The sequence below is a fragment of the Rhinoderma darwinii genome, chromosome 6, assembly GCF_050947455.1.
Source record: "Rhinoderma darwinii isolate aRhiDar2 chromosome 6, aRhiDar2.hap1, whole genome shotgun sequence".
Taxonomy (NCBI): Eukaryota; Metazoa; Chordata; class Amphibia; order Anura; family Rhinodermatidae; genus Rhinoderma; species Rhinoderma darwinii.
The window spans coordinates 86,340,190-86,366,769 of record NC_134692.1 but is presented as its reverse complement, the minus strand read 5'-3'; the positions used below and the strand labels follow the sequence as shown (position 1 = coordinate 86,366,769).

General features: G+C 44.2%; 1 protein-coding gene across 2 annotated transcripts in view; it reads right to left on the bottom strand.

Annotated features, from left to right (window-relative positions):
• FBXL18 (F-box and leucine rich repeat protein 18) overlaps positions 1 to 26,580 on the bottom strand; it is a 250,202-nt gene that overhangs the window by 138,977 nt on the left and 84,645 nt on the right. The window contains exon 2 of one of the 2 annotated variants that reach the window (XM_075830009.1): positions 7,800 to 7,994. In XM_075830009.1, the coding sequence (XP_075686124.1) occupies positions 7,800 to 7,994 (195 nt within the window). Of the gene's footprint in view, positions 1 to 7,799; positions 7,995 to 26,580 lie in introns of those variants that run through there. The other variant, XM_075830011.1, reaches the window with a different exon arrangement.

The window sequence follows — 26,580 nt, the reverse complement described above, 5'->3', positions numbered from 1 at the left end:
ACAGTATGGAGGGAGACAATGGGCGACCCCCTGCAAGAATGACTTAATTGGAGAATGGAAAGCCACGAAGCGCTGAAAAAGAATCGACAGGGTAGAAATCTGACCCTTCAGTGTTGCCGGACTAAGTCCCTGGTCCATGCCCCCCTGTAGGAAGGACAGGATGCGCGGAGTAGAACAGCAAAGGGGGTGGAAGTGTTGAAGCTCACACCACCTGAAATACACCATGAGCGGTTAGAGCCTCTGGGACTTAGGTTTCTGAGCCTTTACCATGGTCTAGTTCTGCGGTATCAGAAAAGACGCAAAACCTTAGAACCACGCCGTCAAACGCAGTCGAGGTAAAGTAGGGTGGAACAGAGTACCTTGGGAAAGGAGGTCGTGCCACTGAGGGAGAGCCCGTGGCACATCTGCGAACAGGAAGATAAGATCCACTTACCACACCCTACGCGGCCAATCTGGAGCAACCAGAATGTCTGTAACCCCCGCATCCTTGAGAAGGCTGAAATCCGACCAAGGACGAACCATTGTGTCAGCCCCTGAGGCACAAGGATCCGTGGCGATGCAAGCTGGACACTTGCGGTTGAGGTGGGAGGCAAAGTGGTACACGTCCGGAGTGCCCCAGCGAAAGCAGAGACCACTCTCCCGAGTCTAAGAACCCCTGACTCAGGTAGTCTGCCCCCCAGTTGTCCACTCGTGGAATGTGAACTGTCGAGAGGGTAGAATCGTGAAGCTCTGCCCAACTAAGGGACCAGGAGGCTTCCTGCCACACTGGCCTGCTCCTGGTGCTCCCTTGGTGATTCAGGTATGCAACTGCCGTAGAGTGGTCTGTCTGAACTCGAACCGGAAGACCCGTGAGGAGGGATGTCCAATGGGACAGCTCCAGAAAAATGGCACTCCGTTCCAGGATGTTTATCTGGAGACAAGTGAGGAAGCTGAAGACCGCCCCCCAACCAGATAGGCTAGCGACCGTCGTGTTCACCTGCCAATGGAGGATTGCAAAGGGCTTTCCCAGGAATATGCTCGAGAAGGACAGCCACCATAACAGTTCTCTATGAACCAGCGAGGGAAGCCAGATCGGAAGATGCAAGGAGTCCCGAGACCTGTCCCAGCAAGCATCAATCACCAACTGTAGAGGGCGAGTGTGGATCTGGGCAAACGGAATTGACTTGAATGAGGAAACCATAATCCCAAGAACACACCTGCATAAAGGAATGCGGCAGGGAAAATTCCTGTGGAGCACTGATAGTCTCTACCGGAGGGAGTTGATCTTTGGTTCCGGAAGAAAAATCTTGCCCAACTGGGTATCGAGGATTATGCCCAGGAACTCTATCCTTTGAGAGGGGATGAGGAAGGACTTGTCCTCATTGACTATTCATCTAATACGGCTAAGGAAGTCCAGGGAGAGCTGAAAATTGGCCAAATTGTCCTGTTTGGAAAGGGCCTTCACCAAGAGGTCATCCAAGTACGGGATTACCACGACCCCACTGGATTGAAGAAGGGTCATGAGAACCGCCATGGAGAGAGTGTTAAAAAAACACACGGCGCCAACATGTGCAGGTCACATTTGGTAAAGGTAGAGCAAGACCATATGAATTGATAACTGCTCAACTATTGGAGTTGTGCTGCAACAAGCACAATAATGGTACAGATGTAAAGGATGAAGCTGCAGCTGGGTTAGAAGAGCCGGCCACCAGAATAGGGGAACCACTGGAATATATATATCTCAAAACAGAAGGTCCCAGGCAGCACACCGTAGTTAAAAAAAAAAGAAAAAAAAAAGAGGGTACTTTATTGCCCCATGTGTGACGTTTCAGCTCTATCCACTAGTCTCTCTCAAGCAAAAGACATGTGAACACACAGCAGTATAAGACAAAAGGTGCCAATCAGCAAATACAAAATCAGTAATCAAGTACATACAGTGTCAAAAGACAAAGACAGTATAGAAAAATCGCATTGTAATAGATCAATGTGGAGTAAAAAAACAGACAGTAGTGACTATACAGTATTGAGTGCAATTGTATTCAAGATATATGCAATATAGTGTAAAGTATCAAATCAACACTGATACAAACATCTGTTTAATCGTGAAAAAAGTAAAAGAACAATTGGTTTAAAAACTACATCACCTGAGGAGACACGACCACCACACCGCAATGGCGGCATCCACAAAGCGCTACTGCGCATGCGTGGAAGTATAGCTCAATAGTACGGTATCCCGGATGTGGAGCACAAATTTGCGCATATGTACTGTGCATCTGGATAATACGGTCGCCAACTTGGATGTTGGCAAAGAGGTAAGAACACTGGCGCAGCGTTGTGCCTGCGCACAAATGTTATAAAATAATTGTAATGGCAATCTGAAGATGCATATAACCTGAGGGTGGTCTCAAGAAGGCAGGCACCAGAGCGTGTATATCACAAGTACCCAGACACTAAGCGGCTGCAGTCTAGTGAAGGGGGATCACACTCATTTTAAGATAAGGGGACGGGAGTAGGTCACTGTCCGCTATCAGCAGTCATGAACCACCAACCAAGGGATGGCACTGGCACTTGTATACGTGGAAACCACACATACGTGTCTTAGTGCGTTCCCAAAACTCCCTAAGGCAACGATAATTGTATAAAAAGGACATTACTAGAAAGAACCTATGTCATAATGGGTCCAAGCAATAAAAGGGTATGCATGCCTATAGCTAACTCATGACTCACTTAGGTATAGATGGCAACCAAATCATTTAAAAAATAATGCAGTAAAACACAATCACAGGGTGACCAGCCCTACAGAAGATACATAGCGGTGATTGAATGGGTCCACAGGGGTGATTTCCAAGTAGATGTAACTTCATCTATAATAAAAAATGAATGATTAGTATCAAGTAAGTGAAGTTCAGTTATGTCACTATACGGACGGTGGTGTCAAATCGTACCACCGATGAGGACCAGTGCCAGGGGGATCTATACTAAACCACCCAATGCAAAGTCTACAATCAAGCCATGTGGTTTAAGAGTGTCAAGCCTCCCTACCATTTTAACTCCCTTAATTTCAGGAGCTTGGTCCGATCACCACCCCTTCTAAGTGGAGGGATATGATCTATAATCCAGAATCTTCAGTTGTTGTTCAGTGTGTCCAGAGTCAGTAAAATGTTTAGATACAGGAAGATCGAGTTTTTTCTTCCTAGTAGTGTACCTATGCTGATTGAGTCTAGTTTTAAAATCCAAAGTGGTTTCACCAACATAAAGGAGTTTGCAGGGGCATTGGAGAGCATAGATCATAGTGCAAACTTGTTGGAGAGTTGCTTGAAGCGATTACAAAAAAAAAACTCATTTTGTGAAAACAAATTGGGTCTAAGATTAGACCGCATCCCTCTAGGGATTCTCTTGTGCTTATAATATTCCCCAAGGTTTGACAGGTGCAGCTGTAAGGTAGTTGCTCTTTTAGACTCATTTTCTAGTTTCCTCTTGAGATCCGTAGACGATGGAGTAGTAAGATAACCCACATCACCACTGAGGCCCAACAGTACCTGTTCGACATCACTTCGTGGACGCCGCCATTGCGGTGTGGTGTTCGTTTCTCCTCAGGTGATATCGTTTATAAACCAATTGCTCTTTTACTTTTTTCACGATTACACAGATGTTTGTATCAGTGATACTTTACACTATATTGAATATATCTTGAATACAGTTGCACTCAATACTGTATAGTCACTAATGTATCTTTTTCTCCACATTGATCTATTACAATGCGATTTTCTATACTGTCTTTGTTTTTTGACACTATGTACTTGATTACCGATTTTGTATTTGCGGATTGGCACCTTGTTTTATACTGCTGTGTGTTCACGTCTATTGCTTGAGAAAGGCTCTAGTGGATAGAGCTGAAACGTCGCACATGGGGCAATAAAGTATCCTCTTTTTTCACTACAAACTACGGTGTGCTGCCTGTTTTTTGGATAGAGATTATATATATATATATATATATATATATATATATATATATATATAAATGGAGGTTCCAAAAAATAGCGCTGCTAACATCCAATAGAGGAGAATCCAGTAGTTCAAAACAAGACTATATTTATTGAAACAAACATAAAACGGACTACGCGTTTCTACGCCAAACCAGCGTCATCAGGTCAAATACCTATTACCGGATTACCGCAACTTTGGTAAATATACTGGGTGCAGTGGCCAAGCCAAGGGGAAGTGCCACGAATTGGAAATAATCGGAAACCACCACGAAGCATAGAAAATGCTTTTAGACCGAGCAATTGGCATGTAAAGGTAAGCATCTCAAATGTTGACTGAAGACAGGAACTCGTGAACTTCCAATGATGCTACAACTAAGTGCAAAGATTTCATACAAAACCTGCGGACCTTGACATGCTAATTAAGGCGCTTGAGATCCAGGATAGGACAAAGGGAACCATCCTTTTTTGGGACAGCGAAAAGGTTGGAGTAGAAGCCCTGGAACCGTTCTGGACCTGGGACAATGAGCTCTTGCTGGAGCAGTGTGTGAATGGCCCGGGTAAAGGTGAGTGCCCGGGCATAGAACCGAGGAGTAGACCGGAAGAACGGAGCTGTAAGAAAAAAATAAAAATCTATCTTGTATCTCGTCGACATGACCTCTGGATCCAGGCATCTTCTACTCCTGCGAGCCTGGTCTCCTGGAATTAGAGCAGCCATACCCCCACCCATTGAAGTAACTCAGAAAAGGGAAAACCTTCAGGCTGAGAAGGTCCTTGTGAAGGCAGGCCTAGCAGGCCGGTGGCGGGGCTGCCATGACAGTCTTGGACAATAAGAGGGGTGCGGGGCCTGAGATGGACCCCGGCTTGGGGAGATTGCCTAGGACGTGAATGAGAGTACCGAAAAGGTACAACACCTCTGAGACTGGGAAGATGAAGCCGGGCGATCCTGGGGACGAAGCTGGGGAAGTAAGGTACATCTACCCCGTGTAGCATCGGCAATTAGTTTAACCAGATCGGGACTGAAGAGAAGGTTCTAGGCAGAACGAGGACAGCCTTCTTGGAGGCCAGGTCGGAATTCCAGGTGCGAATCCAGATAGCACGGCAGATAGCCACTACATTAGCCATAGCCTAAGTGGGGCGGCAGGCCGTCTCAATAGAAACATCACAGAGATAGACGCCTGTATCAGCTGAGAAGCCAGAAGAGAGAGTCCTCCTGATGTGTATCCCCCGAGGCGAGAGACCAGTTGAACCACTTTGCTATGACTATGCAGGCTTTGCTAACCCAAGATGCTGCAAACGAGGGCCGGATGAAAGGGACGGTGGGCAGCGCCAGCGACTGAGAAAGAGGTCTTGGCCATAGAATCCACCTTCGTATCGATGGTATCTTTAAGAGAAGCAGCACCCGCTATTTGCAGAGTAGGTGCCTCAGACAGTTGAGCCACAGGTGTATCCACTAGTGGACAGACCGACCAATTAGAGACACATTTGTCCGAAAAAGGGAACTTTATGTCCATTCTTTTAGATGTAGGCAAAGGCTGGTCCGGGTGTTTTCACGCCCTTCTAAGGAGTTTGCCATGCCCTTTACGGTCATGGAAAATTAGAGGGGTACGCCTCTGTCGCCAAAATTAGATGTGCTCTTGAGATGACCCAGGAGCAACCTCAGGGATGTGCAGGATATCTCCGACCGCCCGGATAATATCCTGTAGGGAGAAAGATGTAGAAGTGCTTGCTCAGACTCTGAGTCAGAGGAGTTCCCAGTAGTGGCCGTCTCAGCCATAACACGAGCAGGGGTAGAAGCAGATCCACCTGCAGTGGTCCTATCCATCAAGGAACTTGAGGAGGAGTATCTCCTATAAAACTCCATGGCCGGTTTGCAGGGCATGCTTGCAGAGCAAGAACTGGAGTGCTAACGGGAGGAGGGCCTGGATAACTGGATAGCAATCTGTAGAAAACAGGGGAAGAAGGTAGGATCCAGCGCTGAGACGTTTAAAATGGAAAACGATTTTCCGAGTTTAATTGTTGAATTTTAAAAGGAAGTCCAGTGGTATACGGTCCAAGTCTAAGGACGCAGCGTCGTCCGAAACGCGTAGGCCTAAGAGGATACCCTCCTTCAACTTCATACACACCCTGGACCGTATACCACTGGACTTCCTTTTAAAATTCGACAATTAAACTCAGAAAATCGTTTTCCATTTTAAACGTCTCAGCGCTGGATCCTACCTTCTTCCCCTGTTTTCTACGTGATACTCCGTGTGCCGACACGAGGATCCGGGCGCTTTCAACGACACACAGGAGTGTGTCAGGTGAGCTGGAGGATTTTTCTACCTTTTCTTGGATAGCAATCTGCTCAGCCAGCCGATTTAAGGCTTCCACCATTCCCTGTGAGAAGCAGACGAGGTTATTTACCGCCTGGGCGAGAGAAAACGTAGATTTTGTGGGGACAGACTCACTAGCAGAGGTGGCCGAAATGTCCAGGGAGAGAGTCTAGGTAACAGGCATTGAGCACAGATAGGGTAAGACTGGCATGAGAACTTTGAATTGCAGAAGGAGCAAAGTCTGTGACAATCCCGGGGGCAGGTTTTTGTTTTTTTTTTCCCCCTGCAGACATTAGTTGAAATGAAAGAAGTCCTGAAGTAACAGAATTATAGCCGACAGGCTAGCCTACCCGACCGCGGGTGCTGTGTGATAAGACAACGATTCAGAGGAGATGCTGCCATTGCTGCTTGAGTAAGCTGCCAGGATGTCTTGCTGGAAAAAAATCACTGCTGATGCTGAGGGAGAAATACCAGCATCTGGATGAACAGAAAGTAGGAAGTAAAAACTCCTTTTTACTTAAACCGAGCCCACTCTGCAAAGTGATTGGAAGCCGGGACCATGTGACTAGAGCCCACCCTGTAATCAATGAGAATCTGGAGACTAAAGGAAAGGGGGCATGACAAAACACGACCTTAGCCCAGCCAAAGTTGGGGACTAAATATATGAAGTCTGTCGCGGACAGTGCACCCCAGGTGCGACTCAGAGGCACGGAGGTGCCTAAAATCAAAAGGGGAGCTCTAGAGGCTATATCCTTGCAGGAGAGCTAAAGGGGGACCCAGAAAATGGCCCAGTACAGCAACGTAGAAACAAAGTGCCCCAGCAGCAGCAACCTACGGGGGGACTCAAAGGCGGGCCACATTGTGAGATGCCCGGATGTAAAAGTAGCACTCATACGTACGGCGTCTTCGGGCGCATGCCTGGTCACCACTTCGGTGGTCTAACACCGAACAGTGGGTTCACTGGAATTCCTGCCACCGTTTCGAGTGGGATACCTAAAATGCAGGGTAAATGATTCCACCAAGCGGGGTACGAATAATGTAGCGTGCACGTTGATGACCCCTGTGCAACCTGAAATGGAAAAAGAATGAAAAGTAAAATAATAAAAAAACAGAAGACCTGTATGCAGGTCATGTCTGCCTCCTAGCGACGCTAGGCTAAAAAATGAGTAGCTTGATGAAACAGATGAGGGTATAGCCCACTGGTCGGAGCCAACACTTTAGTTTTTCCTAGTGTAAACCTCCTAGCGGCAGGGGCATATACCCATGGTGCGGTGTCCCCAATTAATGATTTAACAAGAAATTGTAAAATTATTTTCACAGAAATTCCTGTTTATTAGGCCAAGTTCACACTTTTGTGCTGATTTTCAATACTCAAATTATCCATTACTGCTCTATCGCCATCAAATGCATCTCAGCAGAGATATCTCGACAGAGATGAGGCTGTATTAATGTGCTTTTGGCCATCATAAAAGTGAATTTCTCTCCACATGCACAGTTTAGCTAACAACTGAAATTAACCTACCTGATATTGTTTATGGAGAATCACACTGTTGGTAAGGCTCTTGTCGAGGCATAAAGTTGCAAATTTCCGACATGTATTCTTGACATTTAGAAGAAGATCTGTGCTTGGTATGTAGCTTAAAATTTGCAGGAGTATCTCATCTGACAGGTCAGTTGGGTTAACACAACAGCTTTCCATTTCCTCATAGCTCTCATTCTAGGGGAATAAAATATTGATAAGAATTACACATACATGCTCCCACAAAACTAATCTTTACTGCTTGTAAACAAGGCACAATCATGCCCGAACATGGCCTCCCCTCATTCCTCAGTGCTAGTTTGTGCAATGTATAGGTCGTATGGGTGTATATTGCATAAAAAGGATGTCCCCACTGCAGCTGTGTGACCTACTGACACATTAGAGATATATATATATATATATATATATATATATATATATATATACACACACACACACATATCATTCAAAGGCCCTCTTACCCTTGTCCCGAATGAACTCTAACCAAAAACAAAAATTTCTTGCATAGCAAAAGTACACTAAATCTTATAGCAAGGAGAGACAACGTACTAACAATATAGTTACAATGAATGCTACTTTCTAACATAATGTGTATCAATTTCTCATCCCCATGTAACCCGTACTACCTTCATTGGTTGTGCTGCTTCACTGTCTATACTTCTGAAAATTCTAATAGAAATAAAAAATAAAAAAAGTTATGGTTGATCCTTGGGATCTTTGGAATTATTACAGTTGATCTCAACGTTAGCCAAGCTTTACTCACAGAAGACTGGACTACCTTCTTAACTAAAATTACTTTGTATGTAAATTCTTTAAAGGTACCACTCCTTGCAAGCCTCTTAAAATCCGGAATATAGTGCAATTACTCAAAATGTTATTGTGATTCCTTCAATGGGTAAAATCTAACAATATGGTCCTAGGACCAAGGTTGTCTACATTTATCTACAGCCAGTAGCACTATGCAACGATTACTTGCGGCATTAACGACAACTTTTTAATACTTGGCCTCATCTGTAAAAACAAATGTGGACTACTGTTATGACTGGGGAGTAGGAGTGAATGTTTCTAGGAGGCGAAAGTTGGAGTAAAACCTGTAAATATTGGGGAAATTGCAAGATCATCTCATGTTTAAGGCCGGGCTCACACAGAGTTTTTTGCAGGCAGAAAATCTGCCTCAAAATTCCATTTGGAAATTCGGATTTGGAATTTTGAGGCAGATTTTGCTCTGCCTCCATGCTGATTTTCGCAGCGTTTTTCGCCCGCGGCCACTGAGCGCCATGGGCAAAAACGCAGCGAAATATGCGAAATATGCTTTCTCTGCCTCCCATTGATGTCAATGGGAGGTAAGAGGCGTAAATGGGCAAAAATAGGGCATGGCCCTTTTTACCGCGTACCGGTTATTCCGCTCGCGGGAAAAAAAATCCTCTGCCTCCCATTGAGATCAATGGTAGGTACTTTTGGCAGTTTTTTGGCACGTTTTCGGCGTCAAAAAACCCTGAACTCCCCCTAAGTGCAGATTTGAAAAGCCCCAGTTGCTAGACTTTTTGCTGTGTCATTGATGGCTCCTAACATTTAGCGCTGGCGCTTAGACCGGACTAAGATTTGACAATATCATGGCAGTCTGAACTCTGTTTTACTAATACAGCGCTTTAAATTCCCAATATAGAGTTAAAGGTGTTGTCCACTTTTGTTTTATACATTTATTTATAAATTAGGAAATCATACATATTTCGAATATAAACACGTATTACACTTCGTATCACAAACCTTTGTACCAGTGTAGTTGCCTTTGTCTAAAAAAATAAAAATACAAATGGTATAGCCCACAGAAATGTATCAATAGAATAACTGTAAGGTCAAAAGATGGCGACAGTCATATGTCAGAAATTATAAAGTATTTCTACCTATAGCAACATCTCATCATATCGGTCAGAGTACTTGAGTAGCTCTTACATTCTTCTTAGTCTCCGCCTAGTGTTTTTTTTTTTTTTTATTTAAAGCGTAACTCCTATTGAAATAGTCTAAAAATCATTTTTGCACAGATGTATAGAGCAACTTGACTACAAATGCAACGATTCCTATATTATGCACATAGCTACTTCCTAGCCCAAGATCCAGCCGTTCTACATAGACTAAATGGAAAAATCTTCTCTTGCTTCTTCATGATTCCAAAGTGGCCGGGGACTTCCTGCATTTGACATCAACGAAGGGAACTGAGGCCAGAGGAGTGCCCTTACTTCAACTCATGAACTAGCACAGCTGTTTAACAAATCAAGTCCCAGAATCTCCTGCTTCTCTCCCCAGCATATAGTATCTCTACAGACATCTTCTGCAATGCAAGTGAGGACAGACAAGTGCTGAGAGATGCCGTCACTGCATCTATCTAATCGATCCATCCATCGATCCATATAATATATATTAGTCCTTCTCAATTAATTAGATAAAAAAAAAAATATATTTCAGTAATTCAATTCAAAAAGGTGAAACTCATGTTATATAGATTCATCACACACAGATCGATTTACAGCATTTTTTCCGCTTAACCCCTTCCCTCACCTTGGCGTAAATGCACGTCCAGGTGAGCAGTAACTTAACACACCTGGGTGTGCAGCTACGTCTGTGCTTTAACAGTTAACCGCCACGTGGCCCTACACCGGAGCGGCGGTTAACTGTGCAGGATGTCTGCCCTGCACTCCGTGTTGCCCATCAGCGGCCCATTGTTGCTGAATTCGGCAAATAAAACCCCATCGATGTGGCGGTCAATTGCAATTGCATAGATTTGCGGGAGCTGGCGATCCTGGTCACGTCAATCAGAGGCCAGATTATGGCCTCCGGGCTGCCATGCATGTCCAAGTCTAAATGTCCCCTAGCGGGACAAGCAAAAAAAAAAAAGGTAATAAAAATGTTTTCAAAAAGTGTAAAATTTAAAAACGTATAAGTTACATCAACTATTTTTTTTTTCTATAGTAAGTATTTTATTATAGGATAAAAACTGAACACGTTAAAAAACAAACAAAAAACACATATTTGGTATCACCGCGTTCGTAACGACCACAACTATATATAAAACTATAATATTTTTCCCGCACGGTGCACACTGCAAAAAATAATAAGTAAAAAAAACAAATGCTAGAATCACTTTTTTGGTCACCACCCCTCCCAAAATATACAATAAAAAGTGATCAAAAAAAGTCACATGTACCCCAAAATAATACAAAAAAAAAAAAAAAACTAGCCCTTATACAGCTTTTTTGACTGAAAAAAAATAAAAAAAGTTATGGCTCTCAGAATATGGGGACACAAAAAATAATTTATATTATACATAAGTGATTTTATTGTGCCAACGCTGCAAAACATTAAAAACTATATACATATGGTATCGACGTAAATCGCACCAGCCAGCAGAATAAAGTAAACCAGTCATTTATAGCCCAGGGTGAACGCCATAAAAAGAAAAAAAAAAAAAAAGGAGAATAAAAAAAATATTGGCAAAATTGATGGTTTTTCATCACCTTGCTGGAAAATGGAATAAAAGTGATCAAAAAAACAATCGCATGTACCCCAAAATGGTACCAATGATGTCTTATTTATTGCAGGACAATCTGTAGTTTTCACACAACTCGGGTGAAGAAAAACTAAAGAAGATCTGGCTGTCAGAATATAGCGATGCAAAATGTGCAGTATTCCAAGCGGATAAGATTGGGCACCATTTATCAGTGCGACACTGGCCACATATCTGCGGATTAATATTAATTTACCCCATTATTATACCCTCTTATGATGCCCTGATGTACCCCGCACAGCTTACATATGCCCCCACATTATAAACTGAAATACCAGCAAAACGCCAAACAGAACTACTACTAAGCTAAATCTGAACTCCAATAGCCAAATGCCGCTCCCTTCTGAGCCCTACAGCGTGCCCAAACAGAAGTTTACGTAAACCGATATGGCATCGCCATACCCGGGAGAACCCGGTTAATATTTTATGAGGTATTTATCTTCAGTGGCACAAACTGGCACTAAAATGGCATATTGGTGGAAAACTTACATTTTCACTCTGTGCCATCCGCTGCGCAATAACCACGACTTAATAGCATGTCATGGTGCGTGATGTATGGAGGATGCTCATGCGCTGAGCCCGCGCCATACGCTGCGGGTGTCAGCTATGTATTACACGGACCCGGGCTGTAGGCTTCGTGTATAGAGACATGATTTTCCCGAGCATAATTGTTACCCAAACCAATTTGTGACAATGTCTTCCGAAGGAATTGCCAACTAACCCTGTCGAATGCCTTTTCAGCGTCCACAGAGAGCAGGCATGTAGGAATATGCTGTCAATGTGCATAGGACATGAGAAGGATGGTTTTGTTTGTATTATCTCCTGCCTCTCGACCCTTTACGAATCCCACCTGGTCGTCATGAATGAGAGAAGGCAGGATAGGAGAGATGTGTGACGCAATGGTCTTCGCAAATAGCTGGACATCCACATTGATCAGTGAGATCGGGCGGAAGTTAGGGCAAGACGTAGGATCTTTCCCAGGCTTTGGTAATGTGATGTGTGCCTCGAGTGACTGTTGGGTGAATCACACCACTCTATTGATGGAAAAATAAAAAAAAGTTATGGCTCTTGGAATGCGGGGGAGAGAAAAAATAAAAGGAAAAAAATGGTCCGGAAAGGATTAATTACTTCCTAATGAAAAAAGATTTATGACCACATGTGGGGTATTGCCGTACTTGGGAGAAATTGCTTTACAAATGTTGGGGTGCTTTTTCTCCTTTGATATTGAAAAAATGCAATATTTTAATGGAAATAATGTTGATATTAATTTTCGCGGCCTAATTCTAATATATTCTGCAAAAGACCTGTGGGGTCTAAATGCTCACTATACCCCTAGATAGATTCCTTAAGTGGTGTAGTTTCCCAAATGGGGTCGCTTTTGTGTTTTCCACGGTTTTGGCCTTAGGGGCTTTGCAAATGCGACATGGCACCCGAACACCATTTCAGCTAAATTTCGGCTCCAAAAGCCAAATAGCGCTCCTTCCCTTTTAAGCCCCGTGTGGGTCCAAATAGCAGTTTATTACCACATATGGCGTATTTACGTAATAGGGTGAAATTGTTTTACAAATGTTGGGGTGCTTTTACGCCTTTATTCCTTGTAAAAATTAAAAATGGCTACCCCTTTTCAGAAAAAAAAAACCTTTACAGACTAATTCAATTAAATTCAGCAAAACAACTATGGAGTCAAAATGCTAACTTTACCCCTAGAAAAATTCCTAGAGGGGTGTAGTTTCCAAAATGGGGTTACTTTTGCGGGGGTTTCCACGGTTTTGATCCCTCCAGTGCATTGCAAATGTGACATGGCACTGAAAACTATTCCAGCAAAATTAGAAATCCAAAAACCAAATGGTGCACCTTCCCTTCTGAGCCCTGCTGTGGGTCCAAACAGCAGTTTATTACCACATATGGGTTATTGCTATAATCAGGAGAAATTGCTTTACATATGTTGGGGTGTTATTTCTCATTTATTCCTTGTAAAAATTAAAAATGTCTACATTTTCTCCGAAAAAAAAGGAGACTTTCATCTTCACATACTAATTAAAATAAGTTTAGCAAAAAAAACGGTTGGTTCAAAATGCTAACTATACCCCATGATAAATTCCTTAAGGGGTGCAGTTATTAAAATTGGGTGATTTATGGCGGACTTTCTAATATATAAGGCCCTCAAAGCCACTTCAGAACTGAACTGAACCCTGAAAAAAACTAGCCTTTTGAAATTTTCTTGAAAATATGAGAAATTGCTGCTAAAGTTCTAAGCCATGTAACGTCCTAAAAAAATAAAAGCACGTTAAAAAAAAACCAATGAAAACATAAAAGTAGACATATGGGAAACGTAAACTAGTAAGGGTATGTTCACACGGCAGAGTCCGTAACGGCTGAAATTACGGGGCTGTTTCCAGGAGAAAACAGCCCCGTTATTTGAGCCGTAACGGCATGTGCAGGCGCTTGAACGCCGCGTCCATTACGGACGTAACTGGAGCTGGTTTTCCATGGAGTCCATGGAAAACGGCTCCATTTACGTCTGAAAAAGTGACATGACACTTCTTTGGCGCGGGCGTCTATTTACGTGCCATCTTTTGACAGCGACGCGTATATATACGCCTTGAGTGAACAGACAAACGTTAGCCCATTGCTTCCAATGGGCAGATGTTTGTCAAAGCTTTCAAGCCGTAATTTCGGACATAATAAGGGGGTTAAAACGCCCGAATTACATCCGTAAATAGGCCGTGTGAACATACCCTAACTATTTTGTGTGGTATTACGATCTGTTTAACAAGCAGATACATTTAAAATTTAGAAAATTTTTGCAAATTTTCTCCAAATCTCGGTGTTTTTACAAATAAATATTGAATTTAGCGACTAAAATTGTTACCGTTACATAAAAGTACAATATGTCACGAGAAAACAATCTGAGAATCACTTGGATAGGTAAAAGCATTCTGAAGTTATTACCACATAAAGTGACAAGTCAGATTTCAAAAATCAGCTTCGTCCTGAAGGCCAGAACAGGCTCAGTCCTGAAGGGGTGAATGTTGATTATGGCTAAAAGTTAATGAAAACTCAAAATATAGTGTCTCCAAAAATTAGATTATTATATAAGCCCAATTTCAAAAATGATTCTTAATACCCAAATGCTGGCCTAATGAAAATTATGTACAGTATATGCACTCAATAATTGGTCGGCGCTCCTTCTGCATAAATTACTGCATCATAGCGGTGTGGCATGGAGGCGATCAGCCTGTAGCACAGCTGAGGTGTTATGGAAACCCAGGTTGCTTTGATGGTGGCCTTCAGCTCGTCTTCATTGTTGGGTATGGTGTCTCATCTTCCTCTTGACAATACCCCATAGATTCTCTATGGGGTTTAGGTCAGGCGAGTTCGCTGGCCAATCAAGCACAGTGATACTGTGGTTATTAATTCAGGTATTGGTACTTTTCGCAGTCTGGGCAGGTGCCAAATCTTGCTGGAAAATTAAATCAGCAACTCCATTAAGCTTGTCAGCAGAGGGAAGCATGAAGAGCTCTAAAATTTCCCGATCTAATAGGACAGGACTGGGTGCAGGTCACGCTAATGGCTGCAGTGGCCGGTCCTGGGGAAGCGAGGACAGTACTTCCGGTCCAGGAGCGGGCCCGCCGTTCCAGGCCACCAGGCCGCCCAAGTCCAGAGCCCACGCCCAGGGTTCGGCGCCGGCTTTGGAGCCCCACCAGGGACCCTCCCGGACCCAGCGGAAGGTGGGAGAGGGGCCGCCCCTCCTCCCCTTCTAATCGTCTCATTGAAGCGGAGAAATCAGCGGCTGTATCCCCAGGTGAGAGCTCAGCCGGGGAGGCAGCAATGCAGGGGGACGTACCTGCTACAGGAGCCGCCCGTTCCCGGCGGGCGGGCTCTCGGAGGAAGAGGGCGACTGCAGCTTCACCTGCTGGAGCAGGGGGGAGCGTGGGCCCTGCAGATCTGGCCTGCACATTCCGGCTGGCCGACGGCTTGGACAAAGAGGAGGGGCGGAGCCTGTATTCTCTGCTGCCCCATGTGCAGCAATGATGGCTGGAGAACCCCAGGAAGAGGGTGAAATCACGGATGAAGACGACATGCCAACACGGAGGGGTCCTCCTCCAGGAGATTCGACGACCGTTAGACCTACTAGCCAGCCTGGATGTCGGGACGGAGCCTTCACGGCGGCAGCTGGGGATCCTGCCCAGGGACAGCCAGGTGAGGGCGCTTTGGCGCAAATGGGGAATTGTCATAGTGGGGGGGCTGTTTTACCTGTGGGGGTTGTGGGGAATGAGCGTATAATTCAGGGAGTGTTGTCAGGTATATTCGAATGGTTGGCACGTGTTGGGGGGACTCACGGGTATTTAGGGTCCCCCGCGATGGAGTGGTCAGCGTTAGGGTCGCAACCTGCTGTCAGTGTGGTAGTTGCGCGGCCGCCTCCCAAAGTGAGGCTGGCGGACGCAGCAAAAGGGGAGGTATACGTGTGCTTTGAAGGTCCGTTAGGCGCTCATTTAAAAATAGAGACCAAGAAGAACATTTGGAAGGACGAATTTGTTGAAATCTTCTCTTTGTTGCCTCTAGAAAAATTTTACTTGGATAGGGATAAACCGGACGAGCATAAAAAGGACGAGGAGGAGAAGCGTCGTTATCGCTTAATTCCCTGCACTTTTTCTAATTGGTTACAGGCTTTTGCAATTTTGGCGTAGTGGGAGAGAGGGCACCGGAAAACAGTTTGGCGCATTTTGCTACATGGATGGGATTGGGGAGGCTTATCGTGTGTACGGTGGCGTGGCGTTGTTACGGTACGACAAGCAGTTCCGCCAGAGAAAGTCGGTACGGCGTAGTTTGCGTTGGGACCACAAGGACATTGGTCCTTGGATGAAGCTTATGGCGGCGCCAAAAGGGGGGGGGGGGTACAGTCCTTTCCCGGACCAGCCGGGGGCTCCTCAGAAGCGGGGTTCCCAGCCGGTTCGCGCAAGGGCTGTGGCAGTTCAATGAGGGACGCTGTAAGTTCTTGTCGGAATGCCGCTACAAGCACGAGAGCTCTGGTTGCGGTGGGGGGCACAGCTTGTCGCGATGTTTCAAGCGGGGAAAAGGAAGAGGCGTAGAGGTTGGACAAAAGAGGAGTGACACCGGTGAGGGTGGCAGAGATGCTGGGGTTCCTCAGGAGGTATCCAGATAAGGCGGTAGCAGAGTTATTGCGGGCGGGGTTTTCAGACGGTTTTCGTATCCCTTGTCGTTTGGACGGTTCGGGGCGGGTTTATAAGAATTTACATTCGCCATTAGAACAACCGGGGATAGTTTAAAAAAAAAAAAAAAAGAGAGAGAAGGAAGTTCGACTGGGGCGGATCGCGGGGCCATTTTGCGATCCTCCGTGGCCTAATATGTGGGTTTCTCCTTTGGGCTTGGTACCAAAGAAGGAACCTAACAAATTTTGCCTAATTCATCACCTGATGTACCCTGCGGGTGGGTCGGTGAATGATGGCATTGATCCTGACTTATGTTCGGTGTCTTATACACATTTGACACCTCCGTTTCGTGGGTTCGGAAATTTAATAGGGGCTCCTTGCTAGCAAAAATCGACATCGAGTCAGCTTTTAGGTTACTGCCGGTACATCCTGATAGTTTCCTATTGCTAGGGTTTTGCTGGCACAGAGCTTTTTACGTAGACTGTTGTCTTCCAATGGGCTGTTCAATATCATGCGCATATTTTGAGGCAGTTCCTTTTTGGAGTTGGTGGTGCAACAGGAGGCGGGCTGGATGTCGGTGTTGCATTGTCTCGATTACTTTTTGTTCGTGGGCCTCCCCGGGTTCGAGGATCTGTCCAATTTTGTTGCATACCATGGAGCGGGTTTGTTTGGCGTCCCGTTGGCGCCTGAAAAAACGGAAGGTCCGGCGACTCAGGTGAAGTTTTTAGGGATCATAATTGATACCGAATGGATGGAGTGCAGGTTGGCAGTTGATAAAGTGTTAGATTTGCGCGATACAATAGCAAAAATGGCGAAGATGTCATAAGCACAGCTGCGGGAGGTTCAGTCCTTGTTAGGCAAATTGAATTTCGCTTGTAGAATTTTGCCGATGGGAAAGGTGTTCTGCCGCCGGCTGGCCTTAGCTACGGCAGGGGTGGCGGGACCCCACCATTTCGTTCGCTTGTCGGTTGACGTGCGGGCAGATTTAGCAATCTGGCAGGAGTTTCTGGGGTGCTACAATGGAAGGTCTGTGTGGATGGAGGCGGTCAAATGTTGATCTCGAGATGCATACGGATGCATCAGGAGCGCACGGATTTGGGGCATATTTTCAAGGAGAGTGGTGCGCAGGGAAGTGGCCGGCCTCTAGGAGGGAGGAGGGGCTGATGACCAATTTGGCATTGTTGGAATTGTTCCCCATTGTTTTGGCTGCTGAGATATGGGGCGAGCAGCTGAGAAATAAGAGGGTGCGTTTTTGCTGCGATAATTTGGGAATGGTCCAGGCCATTAACAAACAGACGGCCAGTTCCCCCCCCGGATGGTAAAATTGCTGCGTCAACTGATGCTGCGTTGTCTCAGTTTGAATGTGTGTTTTGTTGCTGTCCATGTTCCGGGTATTGTTAATGATGTCGCTGATTCTCTCTCGGTTTCAGTGGGACAGGTTTCACAGGTTGGCACCGGGAGCGGAGCAACATGGGAAGTCCTGCCCTCCCTGGCTGTAAGACGTGGTCTAGGGGTATCGGCAGCACTGATTAGACAGTCCGTGAGTTCTAGTACCTGGGCGGGTTATTCCAGGGTGTGGTCTCGGTGGGAAGGCTTGATGCAAGAAGTGTGTGTGTCGGTGGCGAGTGACTCCTTGGAAACTTTGTGGTTATATTTTATTGGTTTGTTGTTTAGCAAGGGGGCATCTTTTTTAGTGGCTGCAGTGGCTTTTTGGTGTAAGTTACACGGAGTACGCGATGTGTCCAAGTCCTTTTTGGTGTGACAGGCACTTAAGGGCTACCAGAAAGGCAGGGCGCGGCGGGATGTTAGGCGCTCCGTATCATTCAACTTACTGGGAAAGTCGTGTGTCAGTCTCGGGGGTGTTTGTACTTCACAGTATGAAGTTGTTTTGTTCCAGGCAGCATTTTCATTAGCAATATTTTGGGGCGTTTCATTTTTCAGAGTTGGTTGCACGGAGTGGCCTGGCAGTTGGGGGTTTGCTATTGGATGACGTGACAGTATTGGGTGACATTGTTTCTTGTTAGATTAGGCGGTCAAAAACGGACCAGATTGGAAAAGGGGTGAAAGTGGTGCTTTCACGTTCGGAGGGCTCCCCATGGTGCCCGGTAGGGTGTGTGGAGCGCTTCTTGAATATTCGTAAGACAGGCGGTGGTTCTTTCTTTATACACGGGAATGGCAAGTCATTGTCGCAGTTTCAGTTTATAGCGGTTTTCAGAAAGTGTTTGGTGGGCCTGGGTTTGAATGGTAGGGCGTTCTGATCGCATTCCTTTTGGATTGGGTCAGCTACGGAAGCATCCCGGTGGGGTTTTGGGGAGGCTGTGATTAAGAAGATTGGGCGTTAGAAATCTGCTAGGTTCAAGGGGTATGTTCGTCCTCAGCTGTTATAGTAGTGGTGTTCTTGCTTAAAAAATGCGGTGTGTTGTTGTTGAGTCTTTGTATACTATATTGTTATTTCTATTTCAGGAGGGGCGCCGTGTCTGGCATGGATTGTGGGTCATTCTTACGCGTACTGGGGCGCACTGCGAGCCGATGTTCGACCCGACGGGCGGCAATTGGGTTTCCACAGGGCAGATATGCAGGTTCGCTGGTTAGGGCTGCGGGGCATGCTGTGGAACAGGGTGTTGTCGGAGGCCCAGTTCTATGCAGGCATGGATAGGCCTCCGGATATCTTATTGCTACACGTCGGGGGTAACGATTTGGGGATCCGCCAATCTAGAGAGATCGTGCGGGACATCAAATTAGACCTGTTAAGGCTCTGGTCATCTTTTCCAAAATTAATTGTCATCTGGTCGGATATCGTGGCCAGACAGGCGTGGCGGAATGAGAGGAGTGTGGAGGGGTTGAACAGGGCCAGGGCAAAAATGAACAAAGAGGTGTCACGTTTTGTCCGCCGTAACGGGGGTTTTGCAGTGCGGCACAAAGAATTAGAGATACTGTCCCCGGGATATCGCCGCAGCGATGAGGTTCACCTTAGCCCGGTTTGCATAGATATGTGGTGCTTGGGCCTGCAAGACTGATTGGAATTAGCCCTCAAGGTTTGGCGGGACGGCCTCCAGTAAGGTTTCACTGTGGTCCGTCTGTGGCGGGGAGAAGGGGTCATTGGAGGCAGAAATTTTATCGTCAGGTGCACGAAAATGGGCCGTGCATCTGAAGGCGTAATACAACGAATGTAGTCCTGGGGGGAAGGAGTCCCCCAGGAATAGTTGGAGAGTTGTATTTTGGTGCCCTTAGGCCAGGTGTGGACGGCTAAAGGTAAGGAGAATTACCTTACTTGGATAGTAGGGGTTAAAAAAAAAAAAATGGAGACTGCCTCTAAGGATCACTTTTCCCCCCCAAAATGGAGAAGATAGAATAGGGAATATCTTCTAGGATGTTTTTGTTGATTTGTCATTTTACAATGTATTTTATGAAAAATTATTTATGAAAGTTGATGAAAAAGTTATTTATAAAATTTTAATAAATATGGCTGCTATGGCCTTACAACAACAACAACGGTAGTGGGGTCTTTATTGGAGAAAAGGTGGGGCCATGGTAGAGACGGGGTCAATCTTCTGTCCTTAAAGTTATGGGTTAATGTGTGAGGTACAGAATGGGGTTAATTACTATTAATGTGAGGCATATGGAGGTTAAATTCATCACACCTTGTGCCCCACAATAAGTGATCGAAAGCAGTTTTTAGGTTATGGTTTTACAGCCTACACACCATAAAGGACGCAAAAAAAATTGTTGTGCAGGTTAATACAGCCGCACCAATACTGAATTTGTGTATATTTTATGTATTGAGACTTATTTTACCTAAGTATGCCCTAACAACAGGAAATATGGTAAGACAGCCCTGGGGTCCTTCAATGGACCCTGGGCTGTCTGCCCATATATGGTATGTCCCTCAATCGCGTCACAGGAATTCCCTGTGACGCGATCCAAGGGGCATCCCCAATTTAGAGGTTTCTCTGATTTCCGCCGTTATACACCGCGTTCCAAATTATTATGCAAATGTTATTTTTCACTGATTTTCCTAAATAGTCGATGCAAATGACAGTCAGTATAATCTTCAAGCCATCAACTGTTGGAGTATAAAGCAATTTGTATTGAACAAATCTAATACCAGATTTTTTTTTAGAAGTAAAAAACTCAAAATGCACGGTTTCAAATTATTATGCACAATAGAGATCAAAACATTTTAAAGATTGTAAAGAGAACTAAAATGGTAATTTGTTGAATTTGCAGCATCAGGAGGTCATATTTACAGAAATCAAAAGCTCTTTCAATCAAAAAAAACTTAGCAGGACCCCTTCTTTGATATCACCTTCACAATTCTTGCATCCATTGAATATGTGAGTATTTGGACAGTTTCTGCTTGAATATCTTTGCAGGATGTCAGAATAGCCTCCCAGAGCTTCTGTTTTGATGTGAACTGCCTCCCACCCTCATAGATATTTTGCTTGAGGATGCTCCAAAGGTTCTCAATAGGGTTGAGGTCAGGGAAACATTGGGGCAACACCATGAGTTTCTCTCCTTTTATGCCCATAGCAGCCAATGAGACAGAGGTATTCTTTGCAGCAGGAGATGGTGCATTGTCATGCATGAAGATAATTTTGCTACGGAATGCACGGTTCTTTTTGTACCATGGAAGAAAGTGGTCATAAACTCTACGTACTTTGCAGATGTCATTTTCACACCGTCAGGGACCATAAAGGGGCCTACCAGCTCTCTCCCCATGATTCCAGTCCAAAACATGACTCCACCACCTCCTTGCTAACGTCGCAGCCTTGTTGGGACATGGTGGCCAATCACCAACCATCCAGGGTTGCACGGCACTCATTAGTAAACAACACGGTTTGAAAATTAGTCTTCATGTATTTCTGAGCCCACTTCAACCGTTTCTGCTTGTCAGCATTGTTTAGGGGTGTCCGAATAATAGCTTTATGCACACTTGCAAACCTCTGGAGGATCCTACACCTTGAGGTTCGCGGGTCTCCAGAGGCACCAGCGGCTTCAAATACCTGTTTGCTGCTTTGCAATGGCATTTTAGCAGCTGCCCTCCTAATCCTATTAATTTGTCTGGCAGAAACCTTCCTCATTATGCCTTTATCTGAACGAACCAGACTGTGCTCTGAATCAGCCACAAATCTTTTCACAGTACGATGATCACGCTTACGTTTTCTTGAAATATCCAACGTTTTCATACCTTGTCCAAGGTATTGCACCATTTCACGCTTTTCTGCAGCAGAGATCCTTTTTCTTTTCCATATTGCTTGAAACCTGTGGCCTGCTTAATAATGTGGAACGTCTTCCTTTGATTGGGCACACCTGGCAAACTAATTATCACAGGTGTCTGAGATTGATGATCCAAAGAGCCCTAAGACACAATACCATCCATGAGTTTAATTGAAAAACTAATATTAAATGTTTATGACACTTAAATCCAATGTGCATAATAATTTGGAACACGGTGCAGAGCGGGGCTGCGGCTGTGTAATACAGTCATTGCCCCGCTCCTGACAGGAAGTGAGTGCGCGGTCAGCATGAGGAGATGGAGGACATTGTGTGTGTGCATATATATATATATACACACACACACACACACACACATATATATATATATATACACACATATATATATATACATACATACACACACACACACACACACACACACTACCGTTCAAAAGTTTGGGGTCACCCAGACAATTGTGTTTTCCATGAAAACTCACTTCTATTTAACAAATGAGTTGCAAAATGACTAGAAAATATAGTCAAGACATTGACAAGGTTAGAAATAATTATTTTTATTTGAAATAATTTTCTCCTTCAAACTTTGCTTTCGTCAAAGAATGCTCCATTTGCAGCAATTACAACATTGCAGACCTTTGGCATTCTGTTAATTTGCTGAGGTAACCGGGAGAAATTTGCTTCCAGAAGCCCCTCCTACAAGTTGGATTGGCTTGATGGGCACTTCTTGCGTACCATACGGTCAAGCTGCTCCCACAACAGCTCTATGGGGTTGAGATCTGGTGACTGCACTGGCCACTCCATTACAGATAGAATACCAGCTGCCTGCTTCTTCCCTAAATAGTTCTTGCATAATTTGGAGCTGTGCTTTGGGTCATTGTCCTGTTGTAGGATGAAATTGGCTCCAATCAAGCGCTGTCCACAGGGTATGGCATGGCGTTGCAAAATGGGAGTGATAGCCTTCCTTATTCTAAATCCCTTTTACCTTGTACAAATCTCCCACTTTACCAGCACCAAAGCAACCCCAGACCATCACATTACCTCCAACATGCTTGACAGATGGGGTCAGGCACTCTTCCAGCATCTTTTCAGTTGTTCTGCATCTCACAAATGTTCTTCTGTGTGATCCAAACACCTCAAACTTCGATTCGTCTGTCCATAACACTTTTTTCCCATCTTCCTCTGTCCAATGTCTGTGTGCTTTTGCCCATATTAATCTTTTCCTTTTATTAGCCAGTCTCAGATATAGCTTTTTCTTTGCCACTCTGCCCTGAAGGCCAGCATCCCGGAGTCGCCTCTTCACTGTAGACGTGGACACTGGCATTTTGCGGGTACTATTTAATGAAGCTGCCAGTTGAGGACCTGTGAGGCGTCTATTTCTCAAACTAGAGACTCTAATGTACTTGTCTTGTTGCTCAGTTGTGCAAAGGGGCCTCCCACTTCTCTTTCTACTCTGGTTAGAGCCTGTTTGTGCTGTCCCCTGAAGGGAGTAGTACACACCGTTGTAGGAAATCTTCAGTTTCTTGGCAATTTCTCGCATGGAATAGCCTTCATTTCTAAGAACAAGAATAGACTGTCGAGTTTCACATGAAAGCTCTCTTTTTCTAGCCATTTGGAGAGTTTAATCGAACCCACAAATGTAATGCACCAGATTCTCAACTAGCTCAAAGGAAGGTCCGTTTTATAGCTCCTCTAAACAGCAAAACTGTTTACAGCGGTGCTAACATAATTGCACAAGGGTTTTCAAGTGTTTTCTAATCATCCATTAGCCTTATAACAGTTAGCAAACACAATGTACCATTAAAACACTGGAGTGATGGTTGCTGGAAATGGGCCTCTATACACCTATGTAGATATTGCATTAAAAACCAGACGTTTGCAGCTAGAATAGTCATTTAGCACATTAACAATGTATAGTGTATTTCTGATTAATTTAATGTTATCTTCATTGAAAAAAACTGTGCTTTTCTTAAAAAAATATGGAAATTTCTAAGTGACCCTAAACTTTTGAACGGCAGTGTATATACGCACATATATATATATTTATATATATAGATATAGATATACACACACACACACACACACACACACACACACCTCCGCACATATATATATATACACACACACACATACACTTGTACAATGCCTCTTTGGCACCATCAATCACTATATGAGACAGGACCCTGCACGGCAAGATAGGGACTGAAATGTGCGCAAAACAACCTGTCATCTGTAGAATATATAAAGGGGCAGTGTTCAACACCATATATATGAATAGTAAAGGACCACTAATCCTCAAAGTATTGTCAGCTTTACTAGAAGTTTTGTCGGTTTTAAGAGATCAGTGAAAAACCAGAGTGAAACCATTTAGAGTGCATACAGTATTGATCCTGACCAGCTGGATATCTGTAAAAAAATAAAAAAAACTGCGAGATGCCCATATAACCAGTTATGAGAATAAATATAACAACTGAATATGGCAGAACATGGTCGTAATTGTCACGAGGCGGAGTGTGGACCCAACCGCGTAGCAGGATGGCAGCTGGCCAAATAGGTATGGTACAGAGTATATAGTCCAGAAAAGGGTACCTGAGGCAATGTAGACAGAAGGCAGGCTCGGCTGGGACCAGGCAGCAGGTAGACGTCAGGCGTGGTGCAGTAGATCAGGCATGGAGATGCAGCAAAACACGACAACGGCTCAGCACGGCAGTAGACCAGAATGGTACTGATAGAACGGGAAACCGGATACAGGTACGGGGAACACTGGGAAGCTGGTAGACACTTAGAAAACCATTTGCAAGACAGACTAAGGGAAACGACAACGCTCAGGTGAGGATAAGAAGGGCGGTGACCTTCTTATAGTCCAGGAATTCATGAGTTGATGAAGATGATTTTCAGGTGCACGCGCTGGCCCTTTAAGAGCGGGCACGAGCGCGCACGCGCACCCTCCGGGAGACAGGCTCGATACCCGGAAGTGAGTGCCGGCGCCTCAAAGGGGGACGAAGCAGCACAGCAGCAGGAAGTCCATGGCCGCAGTCGTCGAGGGGTAAATTAGAACGACAGACCGCGGCCATAGACGTTACAGTAATAACTGGCAAACACAAGCCAAAATATTAAAAACTCAGTTTATCAAAATATGATACTTATTACACCCCTAGATAAATACCTTCAGAAGTGAAGAATGTTTAAAGCACCAAGGGTTGTCAGAAATTTATGAGGTTGTAGAGAACCATTTTTTTTATTTCTTTTTACAGATGTGTCAGTTACACGTCTGTTACACTTTTTTTCTGTAGCACAGAAATATTCCATGTTTTATTCATCTAGGGGTATTATGAGAATTTTTCGTTTTCTTTAGTTATTTTGTGTTCCAGTTTGTAATGGGGCAATAAAGCAAGTGGCATAAGAATAAATTAATCAAATTAAACCCTTCCCACTGCAGCCACTTTTGACCTTCCTGACAGAGCCTTATTTTTCAAATCTGAAATGTCACTTTATGTGGTAATAACTTTGAAAAAGTTTTTACATATCCAAGCGATTCTAGGATAGTTTTCTCGTGACACATTGGACTTTGAGTCAGTGGTAAAATTTGGACAATACAAGGCTCAGAACTTTTGACGAAATTTTTGCCATTTGCAATAAAATTTCAAAAGGCTATTTTTTCATGGACCAATTCAGTTCTGAAGTGGTTTTGAAGTGCCTATATAATACAAACCCCCATAAGTCACCCCATTTTACAAACTGCAGCCCTCAAAGTATTCAAAACACCATTTATAAAGTTTCTTAACCCATTAGGCATTTCAAGATAATTAAAGCAATGTAGAGGTGAAATTGACACAAATTTTTATTTTTTTTGCAGAAAGTCACATTCAATTTTTTTTCTGAAATACAGAAGGTTTTACCAGAGAAACGCAACACAATATTTACTGCCCAGATTCAGCAGTTTTTAGAAATAACCTACATGTGACCGTAGTCTGCTTATGGGCACAGGCCTCAGAAGCAAAGGAGAACCTAGAGGATTTTGAGGCTTTTTTATTAGAAAATATATTTTAGGCACCTTGTCAGGTTTGAAGAGGTCTTGTGATGCCAAAACAAAAAGGAAACACCCCAAAAATAAGACCCAATTTTGGAAACTACACCCTCAAGGAATTCATCTAGGAGTGTAGGGAGCATTTTGACCCCACAGGTGTTTCATAGCTTTTATGAGAATTTGGACATGAAAATAAAAAAAAAATATTTTTCTTCAAAAAGACAGCTTTAGCAGTTTATGTGGGCATAAACAGCTGTTTGGGCACATGGCAGGGCTCAGAATAGAAGGATCGCCATTTGGCTTTTGGGAATACAGATTTTGCTGCATTGGTTTCTTGGCACTATGTCGCTTTTGCAAAGCCCCTAAGGTACCAATACAGTGGAAACTACCCAAAAGTGACCCCATTTACAAAACTACACCCCTTGAGGAATTAATCTATGGGTGTAGTAAGCATTTTGACCCCACAGATGTTTCATAGATTTTATAGGAATTGGGTAGTGAAAATAAAAAATCTCTTTAATAAGAAGTAGATTTAGATCAAAATTTTTCTCTCAAAAAATAAAAGGAAAAAAAAACCAAAAAAAAAACCCTTAAAGAGGCTCTGTCACCAGATTTTGCAACCCCTATCTGCTATTGCAGCAGATAGGCGCTGCAATGTAGATTACAGTAACGTTTTTATTTTAAAAAAACGAGCATTTTTGGCCAAGTTATGACCATTTTTGTAGTTATGCAAATGAGGCTTGCAAAAGTCCAAGTGGGTGTGTTTAA